A 20,519-nucleotide genomic window follows, 5' to 3' on the forward strand; every position below is an offset into this window, starting at 1 on the left:
TCGGGGTATCAGCGCTCAGCCGAGTCCCCGCCACAGCCTTATCTCACGGCGAAGCGAGCAACACAAGCAAATGGCGGCAGAGCTGCAATTCCCCGCGGCGGCCTCTGGGCGGCGCTGTGACACGCTGCGCCCCACCTCGTTTTCCCTCCGCATCGCGCCCCCCCCGCGCCCCCCAACATGGCGCCGCCCGGCGCGGCTTCACCCGCCGTGTTGAACGGGCGGCGCCTGCCAGGAGCCGCCGACTTCCGTCGCCGGCCGGTTTCCGGGAGCGCCGCCCTTTAAACACCGCCCGCCGCGCTCGGAGGGCGCTGCCGCCGCCGCCCCTCCTGCCCTGCCTCCGCGGCATGCCCACGCCGGCCGCCGGCGGCGTGAATGTAGGCGTCCGCCCGTGCCGCTCGTCGGGGCCCGCGAGGGGAAACGGCTTTAGCATCCTCCCGCCGGCGCCGCTTTCTGACTGAAACCGGCGGTGCGGGCCGCGGACGGGAAGGCGTCCCTCGCCGGTGGGCGTTGGAGGGGATCGAGGCCTGCCAGGCCGTGTCCGGGGCCCCAGCGGCCGCCCGCCTGGCCTGAGGGGGCATGCGGGCTTAGCCTGGGCCGGCAGCCAGCGCTGTCTGCCCGATCCCCCGCGCCCCGCTCTGCTTGCTCGCTGCGGAGCTGGCTTCAGGTGGCCCCAAAATGTTCAGCTGGCTGGGCACCGATGACCGCCGGAGGAAGGACCCCGAGGTGTTTCAGACGGTCAGCGAGGGCCTGAAAAAGCTCTACAAAACCAAACTGCTGCCCCTGGAAGAGCACTACAAGTTCCACGAGTTCCACTCGCCGGCCTTGGAGGATGCCGACTTCGACAACAAGCCCATGGTGCTCCTCGTGGGGCAGTACTCCACCGGGAAGACCACCTTCATCAGGTAACACCCAGCTACCTGCCTTCCCCACGGGGTGCCTCCAGCCTCCGTGGCTGTGCGCCTTGCTGGGGGCAGAAGGGGTCTCAGGACCCCTCTTCTGTTTCCGGGCCCATCACCAGTTTTCAACTGAAAGCCACCTCCCCTCCAACTCTGAGTGTCCCTTTGCGGGGGCACGGTGGTGGCAGATGGCTCATGAAACACCGACGTGGCAAGAAGCAGCCCAGTGCGGGCAGGACTTTAGATGTGAGTCACTTGGGGCCCTCTTGTCCGTTCAAAGTGCAAAGGCTGCGGGAAGCCTTGCACAGGGTCGCTGCTTGGCTCAGGGTAGCCCTTGCACCAGCTACTGGATGTAGCTTTTGGGTGGTGGGGCAACCTACGGACTAGAGAGCCCTAAAGTGTGTTGGATGGATCTGTGTCATAGAGTCGTAGAATTGTCAGGGCTGGAAGGGACCTCAAGGATCAGCCAGTCCCAACCCCCTGCCATGGGTAGGGACACCTCACACTGCAGCAGGTTGCTCACAGCCACATCCAGCCTGGCTGTAAACACCTCCAGGGATGAGGCTTCCACCACCTCCCTGGGCAACCTGTGCCACATACTGTGTCCTCACATATGTGTCTTTGTGCTGCGCCCCTGTGCTCAGAGCCTGGTGTGAGCAATGTGTGTACCCAGGAGGGACCTGCCCATCCTTGGGGCTCCAAAAGGAGCAAGTCCTGCTCTGATCAGGTGCTAGGAGCAGCAGGTTCATTCCTCACTGTAAAGGAAGGGTAGGTGCCAGCACAGGTTTGATGTGATGCTGTGAAGAGAGGGTTAAACTTTTCCAGCTGGACTTGCTTCCAGGGATCTCTCCCTTCAGCCACACTCCTAGTTCAACTTGCAGCAGCCTTTCTCATGGGATCATAGCTGAAGTTGTGCTGTCTGCGTTTCCTATGTGATTCATAACCTTAGTGCTAAATTCCAGCCTTTTCTGGTGTGGCTGTGTTGAAATCTGCAGGATTACCCCAGTGTAAATCTGGACACGAGCCACGAGCAGCCAGCCCTTTGTTCCACCGGTGTTTCTTGGTGGAGGAGGGAGCTGTGGGGAGGAGAGAGGCATGAATCAAATCGCCTGTGCTGCTCCAGGAGTGACCTTGAGAAATGCGGAGGGTTTTGTGTGCGTGCTGTAGTATTCCTGCTACTTAATGCCCCAGCCAGGAGCCAAGAACAAAATGCACCTCCGCTGCCTTGTCGTGCGCCTGGCAGACCAAGTTGAAGGGCAGAAAGGTGCTTCTCTGGTGGGCAGGTCAGGTAGGTGGTGAAGGGGCATGAAGCACCTTGGAAAGCGTTTGGCACGCTGTGGGAGAGGGAGTTGCTCCTGTGGAAAATCAAGCTAGCTGAGGTGGCATAGCTGTCTGGTTCTGGTTCTTCCCCAGGTCGTTCTTCTGTGGCTTGGTATCAAGCCTATTTGAAAGGCTTGGGTTGCTGATGTTCAGAGCAGAACTTGCCCTGAACACAAGCAGGCTGCTGGTTGTGTAACTACAGCATCTCTTCCCAGCTCTTCTCGGGACTGCCAGCAGCAGCATTTCCCCTGCGGTACTCTTCACCTGCTCTTAGCAGAGGCTTCCTGCCTTTGCTGCTCTGCTTAGTACGATCTCTTTTCTGTAGGCCTGAGCTCCTTTTTCAAGAAGTTTGGGTGTCCAAAGCATGTTTCAGGCAAAAGGAGAAGACTGAGTCTTCACTCATGTGGAATGGCAGCAACCTCTCTGCTCTGCTGTCAGCAAGCCCACCTGAGCTGCTCTTTCGCCACTACATTGCGTCTGGGCTTGTGTCCTCTTCTCCCAGCTTCCTCTGCACGGGGCTGGGATGAGCTAACCAAAGGCTATGGTGAAGCTACGGTGATCAGAAGCTGCTGCTCTGCAGGAGTGCCAAATGGAGCTGAGAAGCCTTCTAGGAAGGCAGTCATCCTCGTGCAAAATGGTGCATAAGAAGGTGCAAGTTAAGGTCCTGGGGCTCTCAGAGAGTTCCCTCATAGCAGGAGTGTGAAGTTGTGTTACTCCAGTGTGTTCCCAAACAAAGGCAGGAGGTGCCAGAGAACTGAGTGCTGCTCCTGATAGGCCTCCAGTCCGAGCCTGCAGGCAGTGGTCATCAGAGAGCTGGGATAAGCAGATTAGCATCCAGAGTTATTGTGGGAAGGCAAGAGAAGGGGGGAAGTTGAACAGGGGCTGGGGGGGAAGGGAGAAGGGAGGCAACCATTATGACTTAGTGGTAGAGCAAAGTAAGAAACAGCCTCTGGACAGCTCTTCCATAATTATATCAGGATGGGAGGTAATTAGTGTTGTCCTCATGTATCCATTCCACTCTTACATTACATCCTGCTTGTACTGCCTCGCAATTTAGAGAGGTGACATAATGCCACTAAGTGCTGCTGTGGAATGAACTCAGTTCCAGGCCACCTGGATCCCAAAGGACCTTAATCACCTACCTGAGGTGGGTTTATCTCCCAGGTATTTCCTTGGGAAGTGTGAGGTGAAACAAATGCACCTAAGCTGCAGCATCTGGCAGTGGGGCTGCCTTCCTGGCAGAAGCTGGGCGGCAGGAGGAAGGCAGTCAAGGTCAGCAGCGAGACACAGAGGTGGTGGGGAGGAGGGCAGTGAGCCTGTGTGGGTTAAAGCCAGCAGTGCAGGAGAGGAGCACTGGCTTGTTTTCAGGGGAACCAGGATGTTTTCTGCCCTGCTTCCAGGGACCCAGAGAAGGGAGCCTTATTCTGCTCTCTGAAAGATGCAGTGTTGCTCACTGCAGCTTCTCCATTCCTGTTTCCTGCTGTAGCCTCTCCTCTTGCTCACTCCCATTTCTCTCCTCAGCATTCATTTGGCTGAGGCTTTTTCTGCAGGGCTGGAGTCTGGAAGGCTGTGATGGCAAGGACAAGGCAACACCTCTACCTGGGAATATCTGACAGCCATGGCAGGATGTCAGTGAAGCCTTTGTGATGTTATTGCTTTTTATGTTTCCTGTAAGAGGGTGGGAGTGCAGGGCAGAACATGACTCTGCTAATTAGCTTAGATTCCATGGCCCTTTCTAAAAATAATCCTGGCCTCTGTCCAGCCATCCTGCTAATAAAATAAACAAGCCTTGCAGAGCCCTCCTAACTGTCAACAGGCCTTGCTTTTCTGCTGCAGCCACCCTTTCCTCCTGCAGCTAATCACTTACACGTCCTGGCCTCTCCAGGCTGTTTGACACAGGCTGCATGCAGAGCTCTGGCGTGAGCTCCCTGCACGGCCCTGAACCTTTCACTTCTGCCTGCACCAGGCAGTTGTCACCATTTCCTCCTGCTCTGTCCTCCTTCCTTTCCCTCTCTGCACCACCTCTGCTGCCACACACAGCAGTATCCTGCATGGCTCCTGCATGACTCATCAGGTGCAAGCAGCCCCCTTCCCCCACATCCTGCAGAGTCCTGCCCAGAGAGCCTGCAGCCTCCTTGCCTGCCTCCTATGCTGTTTCAAACCCACCTGGGCAGGGGGGCCTCGAGCCAGGCTGGCACTAATGCAGCTTGCCTGTCCTTGTCCCTCACAGGGAGTAGGGACAGGCAACTAGCACAATGCTTCCAGCCACACACTAACGCCAGACACCGCTCCAAAAAAGCACACGGGTTATTAAAAAGAAATCCCCTCTAGCTTGCTGCTCTCTGTGGGCTTCTCCAGCCTGGATGAAGGTCACTCCCTCAAGCCCCTGAATGACAGAATCACAGAATGCTTGGGGTTGAGAGGGACCTCAAAAGTTCATCCAGTCCATCCCCCCTGCCAGAGCAGCATCACCCAGGGCAGGTCACACAGGAACACATCCAGGTGGGTTTGGAATGTCTCCAGAGAAGGAGACTCCACAGCCTCTCTGGGCAGCCTGCTCCAGGGCTCTGCCACCCTCATAGTGAAAAAGTTTTTCCTTGTGTTCACAGGGAGCCTCCTCTGCTCCAGCTTGCACCCACTGCCCCTTGGCCTGTCACTAGACATCACTGAGCAGAGCCTGGCTCCATCCTCCTGGCACTGCCCTGCACATCTTTACCAACATGAATGAGGTCTCCCCTCAGGCTCCTCTACTCCAAGCTATAGAGCCCCAGCTCCCTCAGCCTGTCCTCAGCAGGGAGATGTTCCACTCCATCTCTGTGGCTCTGTGCTGGACTCAAGCAGTTCCCTGAGATCCTTTTTGAACTGAGGGGCCCAGAACTGGACACAATATTCCAGATGAGGCCTCACTAGGGCAGAGGAGGTGGGGAGGAGAACCTCTCTGGACCTACTCACCACTCCCCTTCTAATCCACCCCAGGATGCCATTGGCCTTCTTGGCCACAAGAGCACAATGCTGGCTCATGGGCATCCTTCTGTCCACCAGGACCCCCAGGTCCATTTCCCTTACCCTGCGCTCCAGCCGGTTAGTCCCCAACCTGTCCTGCTCCATGGGGTGCAAGGCTCTCCCCTTAGCCTTCTTGGATTTCATTTGATGTCTCCCCATTCAGCAGTTCAGAGTAAGGCATGATTTGCTGGCAGGGGAAATTGCTCACTGTGGTGTTTTCCACAGCCATTGTTTGCTCTTCTCTCCCAGAAATCCCCACCCCTGTGACAACTGCCTGTGCTCTCTGGCTTGCTTCTGCTGGCAGAGGCAGCCCCTGTCAGTGCCTAGCAGAAGTCCCTTCCCCCATCACACAGTGTCAACAAATCCCCTTGTGTTTGTCCTGTGCACAATGAGACTCTTGTGCTTCAGACACCCTGCTTGCAGAGTGCTCCCAATCTCCCAGAGAAGCCTTGAAATAGATGCTGTGGCACTGGGCAGTGCAGAGCTTCATCCCTCTGGCTCCATACCACTTGTTGCACATCAGGTTGGTTAACGTTGGCTTGGAGCTGCTGCTGGAGGAGAGCTTTTGTCAGGAAGCAGCCTGGCTACAGGGGAGCTGCTGCTATGTTCAGGGCTTTTGCTTGAGATTTTTTTGGGCAATGACAAAACTCAAGAGCTGGCATGGTGCATTGACCACAGAGTCACAGAAACACTCAGGTGGGAAAAGAGCCTCAGCATCAGCAAGTCCAACACACAACCCTACTCTGCAAGGCTCTCCCCTAGACCAGAGCCCCAAGCACCACATCCAAACCACCTTCAAACACAGCCAGACTTGGGGACTCCACCACCTCCCTGGGCAGCACATTCCAGTCCCTGACCACTCTGGCTGGAGAAAATGTTTCCTGATGTCCAGTCTGAACCTCCCCAGTCCCAGCTTGAGGCCATTCCCTCTTGCTCTGTCACTAATCACCTGGGAGAAGAGACCAGCAGCAGCCTCTCCACAAGCTCCTTCCAGGTAGTTGCAGACAGCAATGAGGTCTCCCCTCAGCCTCCTCTGTTTCACACTGACCATCCCCAGCTCCTTCAGTTGCTCATCAGATCCCAGCTTCCTTGCCCTCCTCTGCCCTGGCTCCAGCACCTCCACATCTCTCTTGTATTGACCTGCCCAAAACTGGACACAGCACTGGAGCTGTGGCCTCCCCAGAGCTGAGTAGAGGGGGACAATCCCCTCCCTGCTCCTGCTGGAACCCATCTCAAACCCATAGAAAGCAGGCAGGTGGTTGTTATGGCAAGGCTGTGCCCTGGCACAGGGAGGAAGGGCTGTTTCTCAAAAGCAACTCACTTGCTGCATTTGACAGTTGTTACAGAATCAACCAGGTTGGAAAAGACCTCAGAGATCAAGTCCAACCTATGACCTAATCCCTAACCCCTCCTGACAACCAAACCATGGCTCCAAGTGCCACATCCAAGCCTTTCTTGAGCACCTCCAGCGAAGGGGACTCCACCACCTCCCTGGGCAGCACATCCCAGTGGCCAATTCCTCTTTCTGGGAAGAACTTTCTCCTCCCTCCAGCCTGAACCTCCCCTGGCACAGCTTGAGACTGTGTCCTCTTGTTCTGGTGCTGGGTGCCTGGGAGAAGAGACCAACCCCCACCTGGCTACAGCCTCCCTTCAGGGAGTTGTAGAGAGCAAGAAGGTCTCCCCTGAGCCTCCTCTTCTGCAGGCTAAGTAACCACAGCTCCCTCAGCCTCTCCTCACAGGGCTGTGCCCCAGACCTCTCAAATTATCACTGCCTGTTTCTTTTCTCTCAAGTATTTGCAAGAGGAGGACCCAAAGGCTGATTGCTAAGGATTCAGTGAGTGCCCATGCATGAGGCACTGTTAAACAGGCTGTCAGACCAAAAGCAGAGCCTGAGCAGGAGAAAGCCCATAGCAGTGAGTTGCACTGCAGCAGTGCCCATCAGGGGCTAACGTTTCTGAATTGCCCTCCAGAGGACTGAGCTTAGTTTCCAGTCTGGCTGAGTGACTTCTAACCTAGCAGATGCTTGTTGCAATGTAAAGATCTTTCCAGGGAACTGAGCCAAGAACATTCATAAGAGCCCTGGATGGGACAAAAGCAGCTCCTCCTTGTTCTCAGCTGCCTCAGGCTAGAGCAGAGTTACTGTAGCTGCCAGGGAGGTGCACTGTGATCACTAGCCAGGGAGGTGGCACACACCAGCATCACCTGCAGCCTGCCTGTGTTAGCTGATGACTGAAAGGCTCAAGGAGCCCTTGTGTAGGCTTTGGGTAGATAGGATGTACCCACCCTAGCATGGGAGGGCTGTTCCCTTCCTGAACTCCTTCCTGGAGTATTTCAGTGGTTTTGGTAACTGCCAAGCAGCTGCTCTTTCATCAGAGTTGCTTCCAGAAGGCATTTCTGATGGCATTCCTGTGAGGGCAGGACTTGGGAATCACTCTGGAGGAAAGCTGTAAGCAAATAGATGATACATACCAATAGAGAAGGTGGTCAGTTCCTGCTGGAGTCATTCTTGCTGCAGCCATTATCTCTATCAGTGTGTACCTAGGCAGAGAAGTGGCAGTGGCTTGAGCTACGTGCTGGGTGTGTTTTTGCCTTGGTTTGCCTCTAGATCCAGCTGATAGGGCCTTGGCCATTGGAATCTGAAGATCATAGACTCAATAAGGTTGGAAAAGACCTCAAAGATCATCAAGTCCAACCTGTCACCCAAGACCTCAGGACTAACTAAACCATGGCTCCAAGTGCCACATCCAAGCCTTTTTTGAACACCTTCAGGGACAGGGACTCCACCACCTCCCTGGGCAGCACAGCCCAAGGGCCAACAGTTCTTTCTGTGAAGAACTTTCTCCTCCCCTCCAGCCTAAACTCCTCCTGGCACAGCTTGAGACTGTATCCTCTTGTTCTGGTGCTGGGTGCCTGGGAGAAGAGACCAACCCCCACCTGGCTACAACCTCCCTGCAGGGAGTTGGAGATAGCAAGAAACTCTCCTCTGAGCCTCCTTTACTCCAGGCTAAGCAACCCCAGCTCCCTCAGCCTCTCCTCCCAGGGCTGTGCTCCAGACCCCTCCCCAGCTTTGTTGCCCTTCTCTGGACACCTTCCAGCAGCTCAACATCTTTCCTAACCTGAGGAGCCCAGAACTGGACACGGGACTCAAGGTGTGGATGCTGTTTGTGGTGTCAATAAACAGCTTTGTTGTTCTCAAAGCACTGGATTATTGCCTCTGTAAATATGATGGTGAAAGCAGGACCCCCCCCCAAAAAAAAAGTTAGCAAAAGCCTTCATGCCAGGGGTCCTGTAGTCCCTCATCTAGAAGCTCAGCCTCTTTGATAAGACTCATCTGAGTCAGCCATTGCTGGTCTCAAAGATGGAAACCCTCCTCCCTTCTCCCATTTTCTTTCCCCATCACCTGAGTCTACTTTTAACATCACAGCAATTCTATATTTATCTATTTCTGCTTTCTGCCTCCTAAAGTTGAGGTCAAAGCAGGGGAAGAGGAAGTGCTGGAACAGGTAGCAGCAACTCATTGCTGTCCTAACCTCTCTTAACTTGGCAGTCATTATGGCTCTTAGTTGACAATCCAGAGCTTATCATCAGGTCAGCAGGTCTGACACCACCCCATACTGAGAGCTAGACCAGTTCCAGCTACCTTCTGCAAGCCACATGGGTACAGTGGTCTTAATTTTCAGCGCAGGATCAGCAGGTGGATGTTTTCTGCACCCACACTCACAAATACAGACCTGACCGCCTTCCTGAGCCAAGGGGACCTGTTGCATGGATACCACTGACACACCCTGAATTTGGCAAGATAAGTCAGGATGTGCTGCCAGGGTCTTGTTCAAAGTCCTGCAGCCACTTGGGAGACTCTTTCCCTGCAGTGTGCCAAACTGTACCTCCAGAGGAGCTGCCAGTGGCTTAGGACATAAAAAGGGTTGCTGTGCTTAGTGTGGTCTTTATCCTGACAGCAGATATGGGGACATGCTCTGCCACCCACATGCTTCATGCTCGGTGTTCTGGAGCAGATTCTGATGCAGACCTGTAGCTGCATTGCAGAAGCACACAAGAAGGGAGGCTTGAGGCTTCCAGCAGTCAAGTAGAGGAGAAGTGGGCATTTGATTTGGGCTGGGGGCTAAGCACATCAGATGGATGAGTCTGTTGGAATGAGCAGCAGTGAAGCAATTGATATTGGCACCAAAGGCCAGTAAGGTTTGGGGATTAGCTCTGTGACTGCAGGGGAACTTTGCTGAGTGTATTCCACATGTCTTGAGGATTAAAGTATCACCTCCATTTCTTAATCCACAGGAAAGAAGAAAGCTTTAAAAGTGGACATCCAGAGTGGAAAGGCTCCTGTGACATTTGTCAGATGATTCAGTGACAAAGGCTAAAGATAGCCTCTGAAGGATCCCTGTTCTTGAGCTCCATAATTATGCTGCACACTTCTGTAGGGCTCGTTCAGGACTCAGGCAGCTCATGTCTCATACCCACATCCTGTTTATTTGCCTACAGGTACCTGCTGGAGCAGGATTTCCCAGGGATGAGGATTGGACCAGAGCCTACAACTGACTCCTTCATAGCAGTTATGCAAGGAGATGTGGAGGGAATCATTCCTGGAAATGCACTGGTGGTGGATCCCAAGAAGCCTTTCAGGAAACTCAATGCCTTTGGCAATGCCTTCTTGAACAGGTCAGTGCTCAAGAACTTTGTTGCTCTGGAGAGTAAAGCTGGAACCTAGTGGAGCTGCCTAGCCACATGGCTGGTGCAAAGCCATTCCAGTCCTCCTGGGTGCACATCAGTCACTCACTGCAGGGCAGATGAGCAAATTCAAGTGGGACAGACCTTCCTTTTACTTCAGCAAACACAGAATGTGGCACAGCCTGCCCAGCTCATCCTGCAGGAGTCCAGAGAGCAAAATACTACCCTTCACTCTGCCTTGCTGTTATATTCATAGCTGCTTCTCTTCAGCCATCAGCTCAGTTCCCTGAAATTGCATTGTCCAACCAGACATAGCCACTGAAGGCAGTAGAGACATGGGACTGGCACAACACACAGATCTTTGCTTGCTTGCACTTCCAGCTGTGACTTGAATGTCCCCTTGTAACAAATCCAGGCTCTCTCTATGCTGGTGCCTCAAACACATAACCTAAGGTGCAAATTGACAGCTGTGGCAGGGGGGTTGGACAGTGGCTCTGTGATAGGAGGAATGTGACCTTTCCAGCCCCTCAACCTGGTCCAGCCACACTGAGTTTTGGATCCAGGCCTTGCAGGAAGCCAGCAGCACACACCCATATCCTAGAGGAGCACAAGCTGTGCTGCAGTAGGCAGATGGGAACCAACTGCCTGACTGCACCCCTCAGCAGCACCTTCCCAGCTGAGAGCGTGGGGGATGCTGCAAACACGGCAGCTGCCTTGCCAAGCAATCAGGAGAGCCTGGGCTTTGGCTCCCTCTCAGCCTTTGAGCTTAGAGAATGCCTATCCAGAGAGTGCAGCACCAGCTACTAGCCCTGAGCACAGGAGTGCTGCTGTGGGCTGCAGTAAGAGTAGAAGAGGGACCTGCAGAGAAGCATGATGAGAGAAGAGGCACCTAGGTAGAGCTGCCACTCTGCAGGCAGCCTCACCGTGCCTCTGTGAGCAGTATTTGATCACTGCACAGACTCACCATTCAAATACAGCAACACAGTCCTGCATCTGTGAGACTCTGAGAGGTTTTCAATATTTTATAGGGCCCAGACCATCTGCACTGGGCCAGCAATTGGATCAGGTGGCCACCCACTCCCTACTCCAAGGGAGGAAGGTGGTTTGCCCTGAAGTGCAGAGATAGTAGACGTAGAGAATATCATTCAGAGCAGCTCTGTTGACAGCCAAGAGCTGCCACAGCAGGCAGATAGTTCACTGCAGAGGAGAAGCAACATCAGGAAATAAGCAAGCCATGCATAGAGAGCAAAAAAGCCAGCAACCCCAGACTGAACTGGTTGATGTGTCCTGAATGCAATTTGCTCCTGAGCCTGCATGGGATCTGTGTCCTGTTAACCTAGTTCCCTGTATCATGCTCCTTACTCTCCTGCTACCCTTCCTTCTCCTGTGAGAAAGCAGTCAAGTATGTTCCTGTGAGAACAGCAGGGCAGAGGGGCAGAGCAGTGACTCAGTGGCAGCAGAAGTGCAGTCTTGCCAGCAATGCAGGGAGGAGCCAGAGCAGCTAATTAACCCCTTGGCTGCTGGCAGATAAGGTGATGATTTCTAAACTGGCAGAGGGAGACAGGCTGAGGGGAACTAGCTCAGCAGTGTGAGCATCACAGTGCTGAAAATGCAGATGGCAATGCAGAACTAATTAGGCAATGAAGTGCAAGCAGGAGTTGACTCAGAGGGCCAGAAATTTACCAGAGATAAGGCAGGGTGCACCCAAGGGGCTGGGTTAAGCCTCCCACTCTTACCAGTGGTGGGCCTGGCTTGTTGGCAAGAGACACTGCAGAGCTGTCTCTGCCTTGCATGTGTCTTGCTGCTGTGTGTGTGTGTGCTGAGGCACTGACCTCAGCCAGGCAGCTGCAAGCAAGGCATTTGGAGGAAGGAGGTGATCTCCCTCACCCACACCCCTGAGATAAGAGAGTGACCATGAGCAAGGCCACTTTATCTGTGGGTGGTTAAAGACAATGCTCTGCTATGGGCACCAGTGGAGGGGAGCAGAGCAGTACAGGGCAGTAGCATTCACGCAGACCATGCTGGTCACAGCTGAAAGTGGCAGCTGACAGCACTGTGTCCTTGGGTGCAGAGCCTGCTGCTCCAGGGGAGCTAAGTGGAGGAGCAGGACTGAGCATCCAGCCAGTACTCCCTTCCCAGCAGAGACTGGGGTCTGCTGCCTGCCAGGAACAAGGGAAGAGTGGTACCATCAGGGTTTGGCTGGGAGACAGGAGCTAATTGTGCTGCTCAGAGCCTGTCTCCTCTCTCCACTGCTTCCCAGGAGTGCCTACCTTCCTGGCCAAGGGCAGAGACAGAACTGACAAGCTGCCTGGGGCCAATAGGAGGACAGCAGTTCTGCAGTGCCTTGTCACTTGTCCACCTTTCCTTGCCTCAGGTTGTTCCTGGATACTGAGGGAAGGGCTTGTTTTCCTCATTCCAGCTCTGGAAGGCTCCCAGCAGAGAGATTACAGGTTGCACCTCATTATCAGGAGGACTTGTTTGGCACCAAAGGCCTGGAGCAAACTCAGGAATCTGTCGCTATCATATCTCATTGGCTTGGTTGCAAGATTGCCCTCAGCTCCTAAGTCTGTCCTGAGTAGCTAAGGGGGAGAATCTACCCTGCTTTTGTCTTGTCAGTGGCAGGAGACATCCTGAGTGACAAGCTCCTCCTTCGTGGCCATGCTCTGCCTGCAGAGGTAGTGAAGGTCTAGGCTGGCACCATGTTCTTCCCTTCACGTGGCCCCAGGCATAACTAGGTCATGCTCACTGAAGTCCTGCAGCTCTGTTGGGACAGCAAGAAGGCAGCAGCCTTAACCTTGCCAGCAGAGCCAGAATGCACTCACTCGTGCTGGCCTCTGACCTCACATCTGAAAGCTCCTGTGGAGCACTTGCCCTGGAGAAACTGGTGGGAAATGTCCTTGCCTGAGTCATTTAACAGGACAGGAGCATAACAAACCCTCCTGAGCCTGTTGTTCTCTAGCTGTGCCTGGCATTCAACAGGAGAATCAAGCCCTCCTTCCCATCACTGGAGGTGTTTGCAGCCAGGCTGGATGTGGCTGTGAGCAACCTGCTGCAGTGTGAGGTGCCCCTGCCCATGGCAGGGGGTTGGAACTGGCTGAGCCTTGAGGTCCCTTCCAGCCCTGATGATTCTGTGAGTCTAAGTGAGCCCTTAGTTTAATACATGAAGTGTTACACATTCAGAAATGCTCCTTGTTGCCACCTGCTAAGCTGTGGATGTGGGAGAAAGAAGCTGTAATATGTGGTCTGAAATAGCTGACAGGAGAGAAGTCACTCAGCTAACCTATGAGGATTCACTTTTGTCACAAGCTTCTTGGAGTAGAAAAATTGGGGTGAGGCTGTTGCCTAGCCTGAAGGAGTTCATAGCTGCAGGGGCTTGAAGAGAACCAGACACAGCAGAGCACTGCAGGGCTCTGTCTGCAGTCCTGGTGCCATGGCTCATGCTTGCTGTGTCACTGCTCCCTCCCACAGTCACACATTTGCTGTGGCTGGGTGTCACACCACTGGTAGCATCCCTGTGCACACACAGGGCTGCCTGGAGTGCCATCACAAAAAGGCTCTCCATGGAATCCTCCCAGGAGCCACGTGAGGATGTAGGCTTTCACTGGCCTTTGCTTTTAGCAGCCACTGAAACACAGGCAGCCTGCTAAGCTTTTCTTAGGCAGTGATTTGCATAGACACAAGATGGGGAGCACCTAGCTAAAGAGCAGTTACCCAGAAATAGAGCTGCAGAGGGGGAGGAATGAATTACAAACTGAGTGTAAGTCAACAGTGTCAGTGTGCTGTGAAAAAAGCAAACATCTTGAGCTATGTAAACAGGACTGTCCCATGGGAGAGGCAAGCAGCAATCCATCTGCTGTGGTCAGCACTGGCAAGGTCACAGCTGGAATGCCACAGCAGCTTGGGGCATGGGTCCTGAAGAAATATGGTGAACAGTTTGAAAGCACCCAACAGGAAAGCTGCAGGAGCCTTCAGGGATTTGAGGCACCAGGGTGCACTTGGAGCCCAGAAAGCCAATCCCATCCTGGGCTGCATCAAGAGAAGCACAGCCAGCAGGTCAGGGAGGAGATTCTCCCCCTCTGCTCCACTCTGCTGAGACCACAACTGGAGCTCTGGATCCAGTTCTGGAGCCTCTGTGCCAGGAAGGATCTGGAGGTGCTGGAAGGTGTCCAGAGAAGGGCCACGAGGAGGAGCAGAGGGCTGGAGCTGCTCTGCTGTGAGGACAGACTGAGGGAGTTGGGGTTGTGCAGGCTGGAGAGGAGAAGGTTCCCAGGAGACCTCATTGTGGCCTTCCAGTACCTGCAGGGGGCTCCAAGAAAGCTGGGGAGGGACTTTTGAGGATGTCAGGGAGTGATAGGACTGGGGGGGATGGAGCAGAACTAGAAGTGGGGAGATGCAGATTGGATGCGAGGAAGAAGTTCTTCCCCATGAGGGTAGTGAGACACTGGCACAGGTTGCCCAGGGAGGTGGTGGAAGCCTCCTGCCTGGAGGTGTTTGCAGCCAGGCTGGATGTGGCTGTGAGCAACCTGCTGCAGTGTGAGGTGTCCCTGCCCATGGCAGGGGGTTGGGACTGGCTGATCCTTGAGCTCCCATCCAGCCCTGACAGCTCTGTGGTTCTATGATTTAGAAATTATCTGAAAAGCAGCTGGAGGGAGCTGAAAGAGGCTGGGGAGGGGGAAGAAATACCAGCAAAGTGTTTTCCTTAGAGAAAAAAGAAGGGAGACAGGATGACAAGAGTATCCATTGTGACAGGAAGGGAGAAATAACTCATTTTCCACAGCTACTGTTTGAGACTGAAAGGCAGTGTAGCATGGAAGACTTAGATTAGACATTAAGAAAGAGAGGCTTTGCTGGGAAGGATAATTAAGTAATGGAGTAGACTCCCAGCAAATGATAGAGCTGCATTGTTAGGGCTTTAAACAGCACTTCAGACAAGCACCTGATTGATCCTGCCCTGGGGCAGGAGAGGCTAAGCAAGCTCTTGAGGTCTTGCGCTCCCTGTGCCATAGAATTTCCACGGTGCAAGAACAGAATGATAGAGTGGTTTGGGTTGGAAGTGACCTCTAAAGGCCATCTAGTCCAACCCCCTCTTTCTGTTTGTTTTAAAGCCAGATTTGAAAGAGATCAAGAATCCTGCCATATTGCTGAGGGTGTTGTTCTGGCTGCTTGGGTTTTTATCTTTCTTTCTTCAACTAGTTCAGTTCACCTGAGTTCAGGACTCTTGCAGGGGAAGGCTGAAGTGCAGAGAGACAAACACCACTTGGTGCTGAACAGCAGATGAAAACATTTGGGTTTCCACAGCTTCATTAATAATTCATCATTTGGAGGGCCACATAAAAAATCCTTGTCATGGATCATGGCTGAGACCTGTGTTCCAGAAGCAGCAAAACAGCCAGAGGGCTCAGATCTGGCTTCTTCCTCATTTCTTTACATCAGCAGTAGCTCCAGACTCCAGCTGAAGAGAGATCAGAGCCTGGCTTCTTCCATGGTGCCTGTAATGTTATTTATGATCTACTGCACATCATAAATAACCTTTTGCTCTTGTTTTAAACACATTGGAGACCACACCTGGAGTACTGCATCCAGTTCTGGAGCCCCTCTTACCAGAAGGATCTGGAGGTGCTGGAAGGTGTCCAGAGAAGGGCCATGAGGATGAGCAGAGGGCTGGAGCTGCTCTGCTGTGAGGACAGACTGAGAGTTGAGGTTGTGCAGTCTGGAGAGGAGAAGGTTCCCAGGAGACCTCATTGTGGCCTTCCAGTACCAGCAGGGGGCTCCAAGAAAGCTGGGGAGGGACTTTTGAGGGTGTCAGGGAGTGATAGGACTGGGGGGGATCGAGCACAACTAGAAGTGGGGAGATTCAGATTGGATGTGAGGAAGAAGTTGTTCCCCATGAGGGTGGTGAGAGCCTGGCACAGGTTGCCCAGGGAGGTGGTGGAAGCCTCCTGCCTGGAGGTGTTTGCAGCCAGGCTGGAGGTGGCTGTGAGCAACCTGCTGCAGTGTGAGGTGTCCCTGCCCATGGCAGGGGGTTGGGACTGGCTGAGCCTTGGGGTCCCTTCCAGCCCTGACAGCTCTGTGATTCTGTGATTTACTTTTCTTCCAGGTTTGTTTGTGCCCAGCTACCTAACCCTGTACTAGAGAGCATCAGTGTCATTGATACACCGGGAATCCTGTCTGGAGAGAAACAGAGAATTAGCAGAGGTAAGTCTCAGGTTCAGTTCTCCAAATGACAGCAGTGGAAACCAAAAGGACCATGGTGGGTTGTTTGTTCACATTCTACCACTTGCTGTTCAAGATCTGTGGAAAATTTTGAAGGTCCAGCCTGAAACTATCAGAAGGACTCTGGTTGAGCTCCACCTCAAACTGTAGACAAGGCCTAAGAGGTGCCTCTCATGGCTACAGCATGACTTTGCCAGTGTCCCTTTGGACTCAATTTGCTGCTGTAGGCAATTGAAATGCTTTCAGGGAAAGTTGCTGACAAGGTCAGCAGTACCTGTGCCACACTCCAGTATTTCCCAGAGGAACAGATTCCATCAGAGAGAGTCCATTGCTGCCTACCTATCTGCTCTGCAGGAACACTTGCTTTCAGTGTCTTATTGATGAGCCATAGGCCAGGCTTCCAGGGCAATCAAGCTGGTTTCTTTCCAGCTGACCTAGCTGGTTTCTTGCACTCCCAGACTTACTAAATATAGCACAAGACTGGATGGGCTTAAGAACCACAGACACCCAATTCCATCATTGCAGTGAGTAATCTGAAGATCCTGGGGACACTAAGTGGATCTGATGTATAGCAGAGTCCCTTAGTGAACTGTGAGCATCTCAGGCTGACCCATCTGAAGTGAGCAACATCTTGATGCTTTAAATCGAACATCTGTGGTCTCTTGATTACTCTGTAACGTAGTGGTGGTATAGCTCACATTTCTTGCAGGTTACTTAGAGTTAGGAGCTATGCAGCACTTCATTGGAAGTGAGCCCAGAGTAGTAGTTGTGGCATTCAGACTTGAGAAAGAGCAGTTCTTATTCACACTGCCTATTAACTGCACAACTCCAGTTCAGCAGCACAGGCTCTTCCCAAAGTGCTGAGGCCTTTCCCATGTTCCACTCTTCTGTCTCAGAAGATTTAGACTGCATATTAGGAAAAAAATTCTTTACAGTCAGGGGGGTGAGACACTGGAACAGGTTGCCCAGGGAGGTTTTTCACCCTGGAGGTGTTCAAGGCCAGGTTGGATGAGGCCATGAGCTACCTGGTCTAGTGGAAGGCCGTCCTACTCATGGCAGGGGGGGTTGGAGCTAGATGATCTTTAAGGTCTCAGCCCAAACCATTCTATGGTTTCTGATGGATCATGCCTTTCCCACTTTCATAACACTCCTTGGCACTGAAATTGTTCTTGGGGACTTCATTTTCCCCTTTAATTGAGCAGCCACCTCCCAGAGAGCCAGGTCTGGTTTGTTCTACTGGGATCTTGCACCCCAGGGCCTTCAGCCAAAAAAGTGTTAGCAAAGCCATAGAGGGCAGCTGGAGCTAGCTGAAAACTCACACTGAGGTTATTCAGCATAGGTCTCTGCACTGCAAAGGGATCATAAATCCATAGACTCATAGAATGGTTGGGGTTGTAAGGCACCTCTAAAGTCAATTAGTCCAACTTCCTCTGCAGCCAGCAGGGACATCCTCAACTAGATCAGGTTGCCCAGAGAGAGCCCTGTTGAGCCTCACCTTGAATATCTCCAGGGATGGAGCCTCAGCTACCTCCCTGGGACAACCTCTTCCACTGTTCCACCACCCTCATGGTAAAGAACTTGCTGCTAACATCCAATCTAAATCTGCTCTGCTCTAATTTCAAACCATTGCCCCTCATCCTATCACTGCAGGCCTTTGGAAGCAGTCTCTCTCTCTTCTTGTAAGCCCCCTTCCACCTTCCAGGTGGGCTGCAAAAGGTAGCAAAGTGTGCAAGCCTTCATCAGAAGGCTGAGAAACATTCTGCTGAAGAAAGGAATGTTGCACAGCAATTCAAACCTTGATCTTACAGGCTGTGAAATTATTTTCAGTCCAAAAATGCCACTGAAAGGAGCCAGTTGTGAAGCTGTCCCTGTGAGGCAGACTTGCTGAGGAGGAAATGTATTTGTTGTTAAAAAATACAATAAAAGCTGTGTCAGTCCAAATGGACCAATTCAGCTCCTGAAAAAGATTCCATATCCCCTTTCTGGCTCCTCACCAGTTCAGATCTTGACATACGGTGCAAACCTTTCCTATTTTCCAGCTATTTGTAGTTCTAGAACTCTCCTCCTGCCAGAATGTGCTGGTGCCTCTTGCAAAGTTTCTTCCAGGCTCCCAGTGGGCCTTGGTGTCCCATTCCTCAGCTGCTCTAGCAGATGCCAGCAGTGCCAGCACACTGACTCACAGCTGTGCACTGCTGGGAAAGCCAGTGGGGCACTTTGACCCCAGACACACCTCTCCAAACAGCTGAGGGAATGTTGCTCTTAAGCAGAGAAGGGTGAAGAGGAGTCCTGATTCATAAAATGGGTTGTGTTGGAAAGGACCTTAAAGATCATCCAGTTCCAAGCTCCCTGCCCTGGGAGCCTCACACCAAACCCAGGCTGCTCGAGGCCTCATCCAGCCTGGCCTTGAACACCTCCAGGGAGGGAGCATCCACAGCCTCCCTGGGCAGCCTGTGCCGGAGTCTCCCCACCCTCACTTGAAAGGATTTCTTCCTCATCTCCAGTCTCAATCTGCCCTCTCAAGCTTCAGTCCATTCCCTCTCACCCTGGCACTACAAGCCCTTGTCAAAACTCCCTCCCCAGCTTTCTTGTAGGTCCCTTCAGGCACTGGAAGGCTGCTCTAAGGTCCCCTTGGAGCCTTCTCTCCTCCAGGCTAAACAGCCTCAGCTCTTGTAGTCTGTCTCATGGGGGAGGTTCTCCAGCCCTCTGATCATCTTTGTGGCCTCTTCTGCACCTACTCCAGCAGTTCCATGTCCTTCTTCTGCTGGGGAGCCCCAGAACTGGACACAGTGCTGCAGGTGGGTCTCAGCAGAGCAGGGGGGCAGAATCCCCTCCCTGTGCTGCTGCTTTGGATGCAGCCCAGCACACAGCTGCCTGCTGGGCTGTCAGTGACCACTGCTGGCTCTTGGGGAGTTTGTCATCATCTGACACCCCCAAGTCCTTCTCCTCCAGACTGCTCTTGAGCCACTCCTCACCCAGCCAGGATTTGTGTTTGGGATTGTCCTGACCCAGGTGCAGGACCTCACACTTGGCCTTGTTGAACTGCATGAGGTTGGCTTGGGTACACCTCTCTAGCCTGTCCAAGTCCCTCTGGATGCCATCCCTTCCCTCTAAGCTTTTGCATGCTGTACCTGCTTGTAGGACTGAGGGCCTCTCCCAGCTCATGGGACAAGTTCCTGCTGGGCAGCTTTTCTGCCCTTATTGCAGTCAGGTCTCATGCATTGGCCCTGTGACCACACTGTGTGGTAACTCCACCCTTGTGTCAGGAGGGGAGAACCCTGGATGGAGCACAGCCATCCCACCATCATCCTACCATCCCAGGAATTTGTTCTGCTGCATTTCTAACCAGACACTGGGATTGTCACAACCTGGCTGTCCAGGACAGCCTGAGCCTGCTCACGTGGCCCATGCTGGATGGCCTTTCAATAGCTGCAGGATGAGATCCTGATCTGCTTTAGATCAACAGAGCTGTGTTGAAGCCTGCAGAGCTCCAGCAGATTTTGTCTCTGGGGGATCCAGCCCAGGGAGCAGAGAGTCAAGAGAGTGATGAGCTGCTTAATGTTTAGGAAGATCTGCTGCCAGGCACTGGCTTGGGTTTATCTCAAGGAAGCTGGTGTTTGAAGGGAGTGCTCACCTCCTGGATGCCATGGAAGAGTATAAGGAAAAAGTGGTGAGGCTGCTGACTTTGCCATGAAGCTTATGAGCCAGCTGCCCTCATTAGCAAGTTGGCTTTGGAGGCAGATAGAGCAATAATGTGGTTTCTAGGCAGAAAGCAAGACATTGCTCAAAACTGCTGACACAACAGGGTGCTCCTGCCCTTCTACACCTTCCCAGCCTGCTCAGATTTCACTTGGGAGTGAAGCAAGACCTGAGGGAGTCTCAGGGAGGTTTCTCAAGAAACACTTTGAAATTTCTTAACTGCCAGGAGCTGGGGAGTTCTCACCCACTTGGTTTGCTAGTAGTAGGTTTTAAGACCCTCAGACTGAGAGACATGTGATGGAAGGTCGGGGAAGGGAGTAGATAACAGAGCAGCTTTCTGTCACGAGTTTGAGGGGAAGGGTAAAGATGCAAAAGATGTGGCAGACTTTCTCAGCCTGCCCATCCCATGAGAGCCAGCAGCACTTCTGAAAATAGCAAGTTTCTCTCACTGGGAACACCCCAGCTCTGTCTCCTTCCCCGTTAGACACCAAGAGCATTAGCTAACCTACACACTGCCATTTTAGCAGCATGCTGTTGGATCAAAGCTATCCAGCAATCTCTGTGGGCCACCTTACACCTCTGAATTTCAAGGTACTAACTGTTCCTCTTACTGCATCCATGTTTCAAGGAGCAGGTGCAAGAAAACTGGGTTTAAAGGAATGATTCAGGGCCCAAGACTGGGTTCTGAAGCTTTTCCTTTGTCTGAGC

At 53.0% G+C, this 20,519-nt stretch overlaps 1 protein-coding gene across 1 annotated transcript in view; it reads left to right on the forward strand.

Moving 5' to 3' along the window:
• The first annotated feature begins 479 nt into the window (after nt 1-479).
• Nucleotides 480-20,519, forward strand: part of EHD3 (EH domain containing 3) — a 28,861-nt gene continuing 8,821 nt past the window's right edge. The window contains exons 1-3 of the mRNA XM_009906301.2: nt 480-902; nt 9,717-9,893; nt 16,000-16,097. Coding sequence (XP_009904603.2) covers nt 676-902; nt 9,717-9,893; nt 16,000-16,097 — 502 coding nt within the window. The 5' untranslated portion in view covers nt 480-675. The remainder of the gene's footprint in view (nt 903-9,716; nt 9,894-15,999; nt 16,098-20,519) is intronic.

This window comes from Dryobates pubescens, chromosome 2 (assembly GCF_014839835.1).
Source record: "Dryobates pubescens isolate bDryPub1 chromosome 2, bDryPub1.pri, whole genome shotgun sequence".
Taxonomy (NCBI): Eukaryota; Metazoa; Chordata; class Aves; order Piciformes; family Picidae; genus Dryobates; species Dryobates pubescens.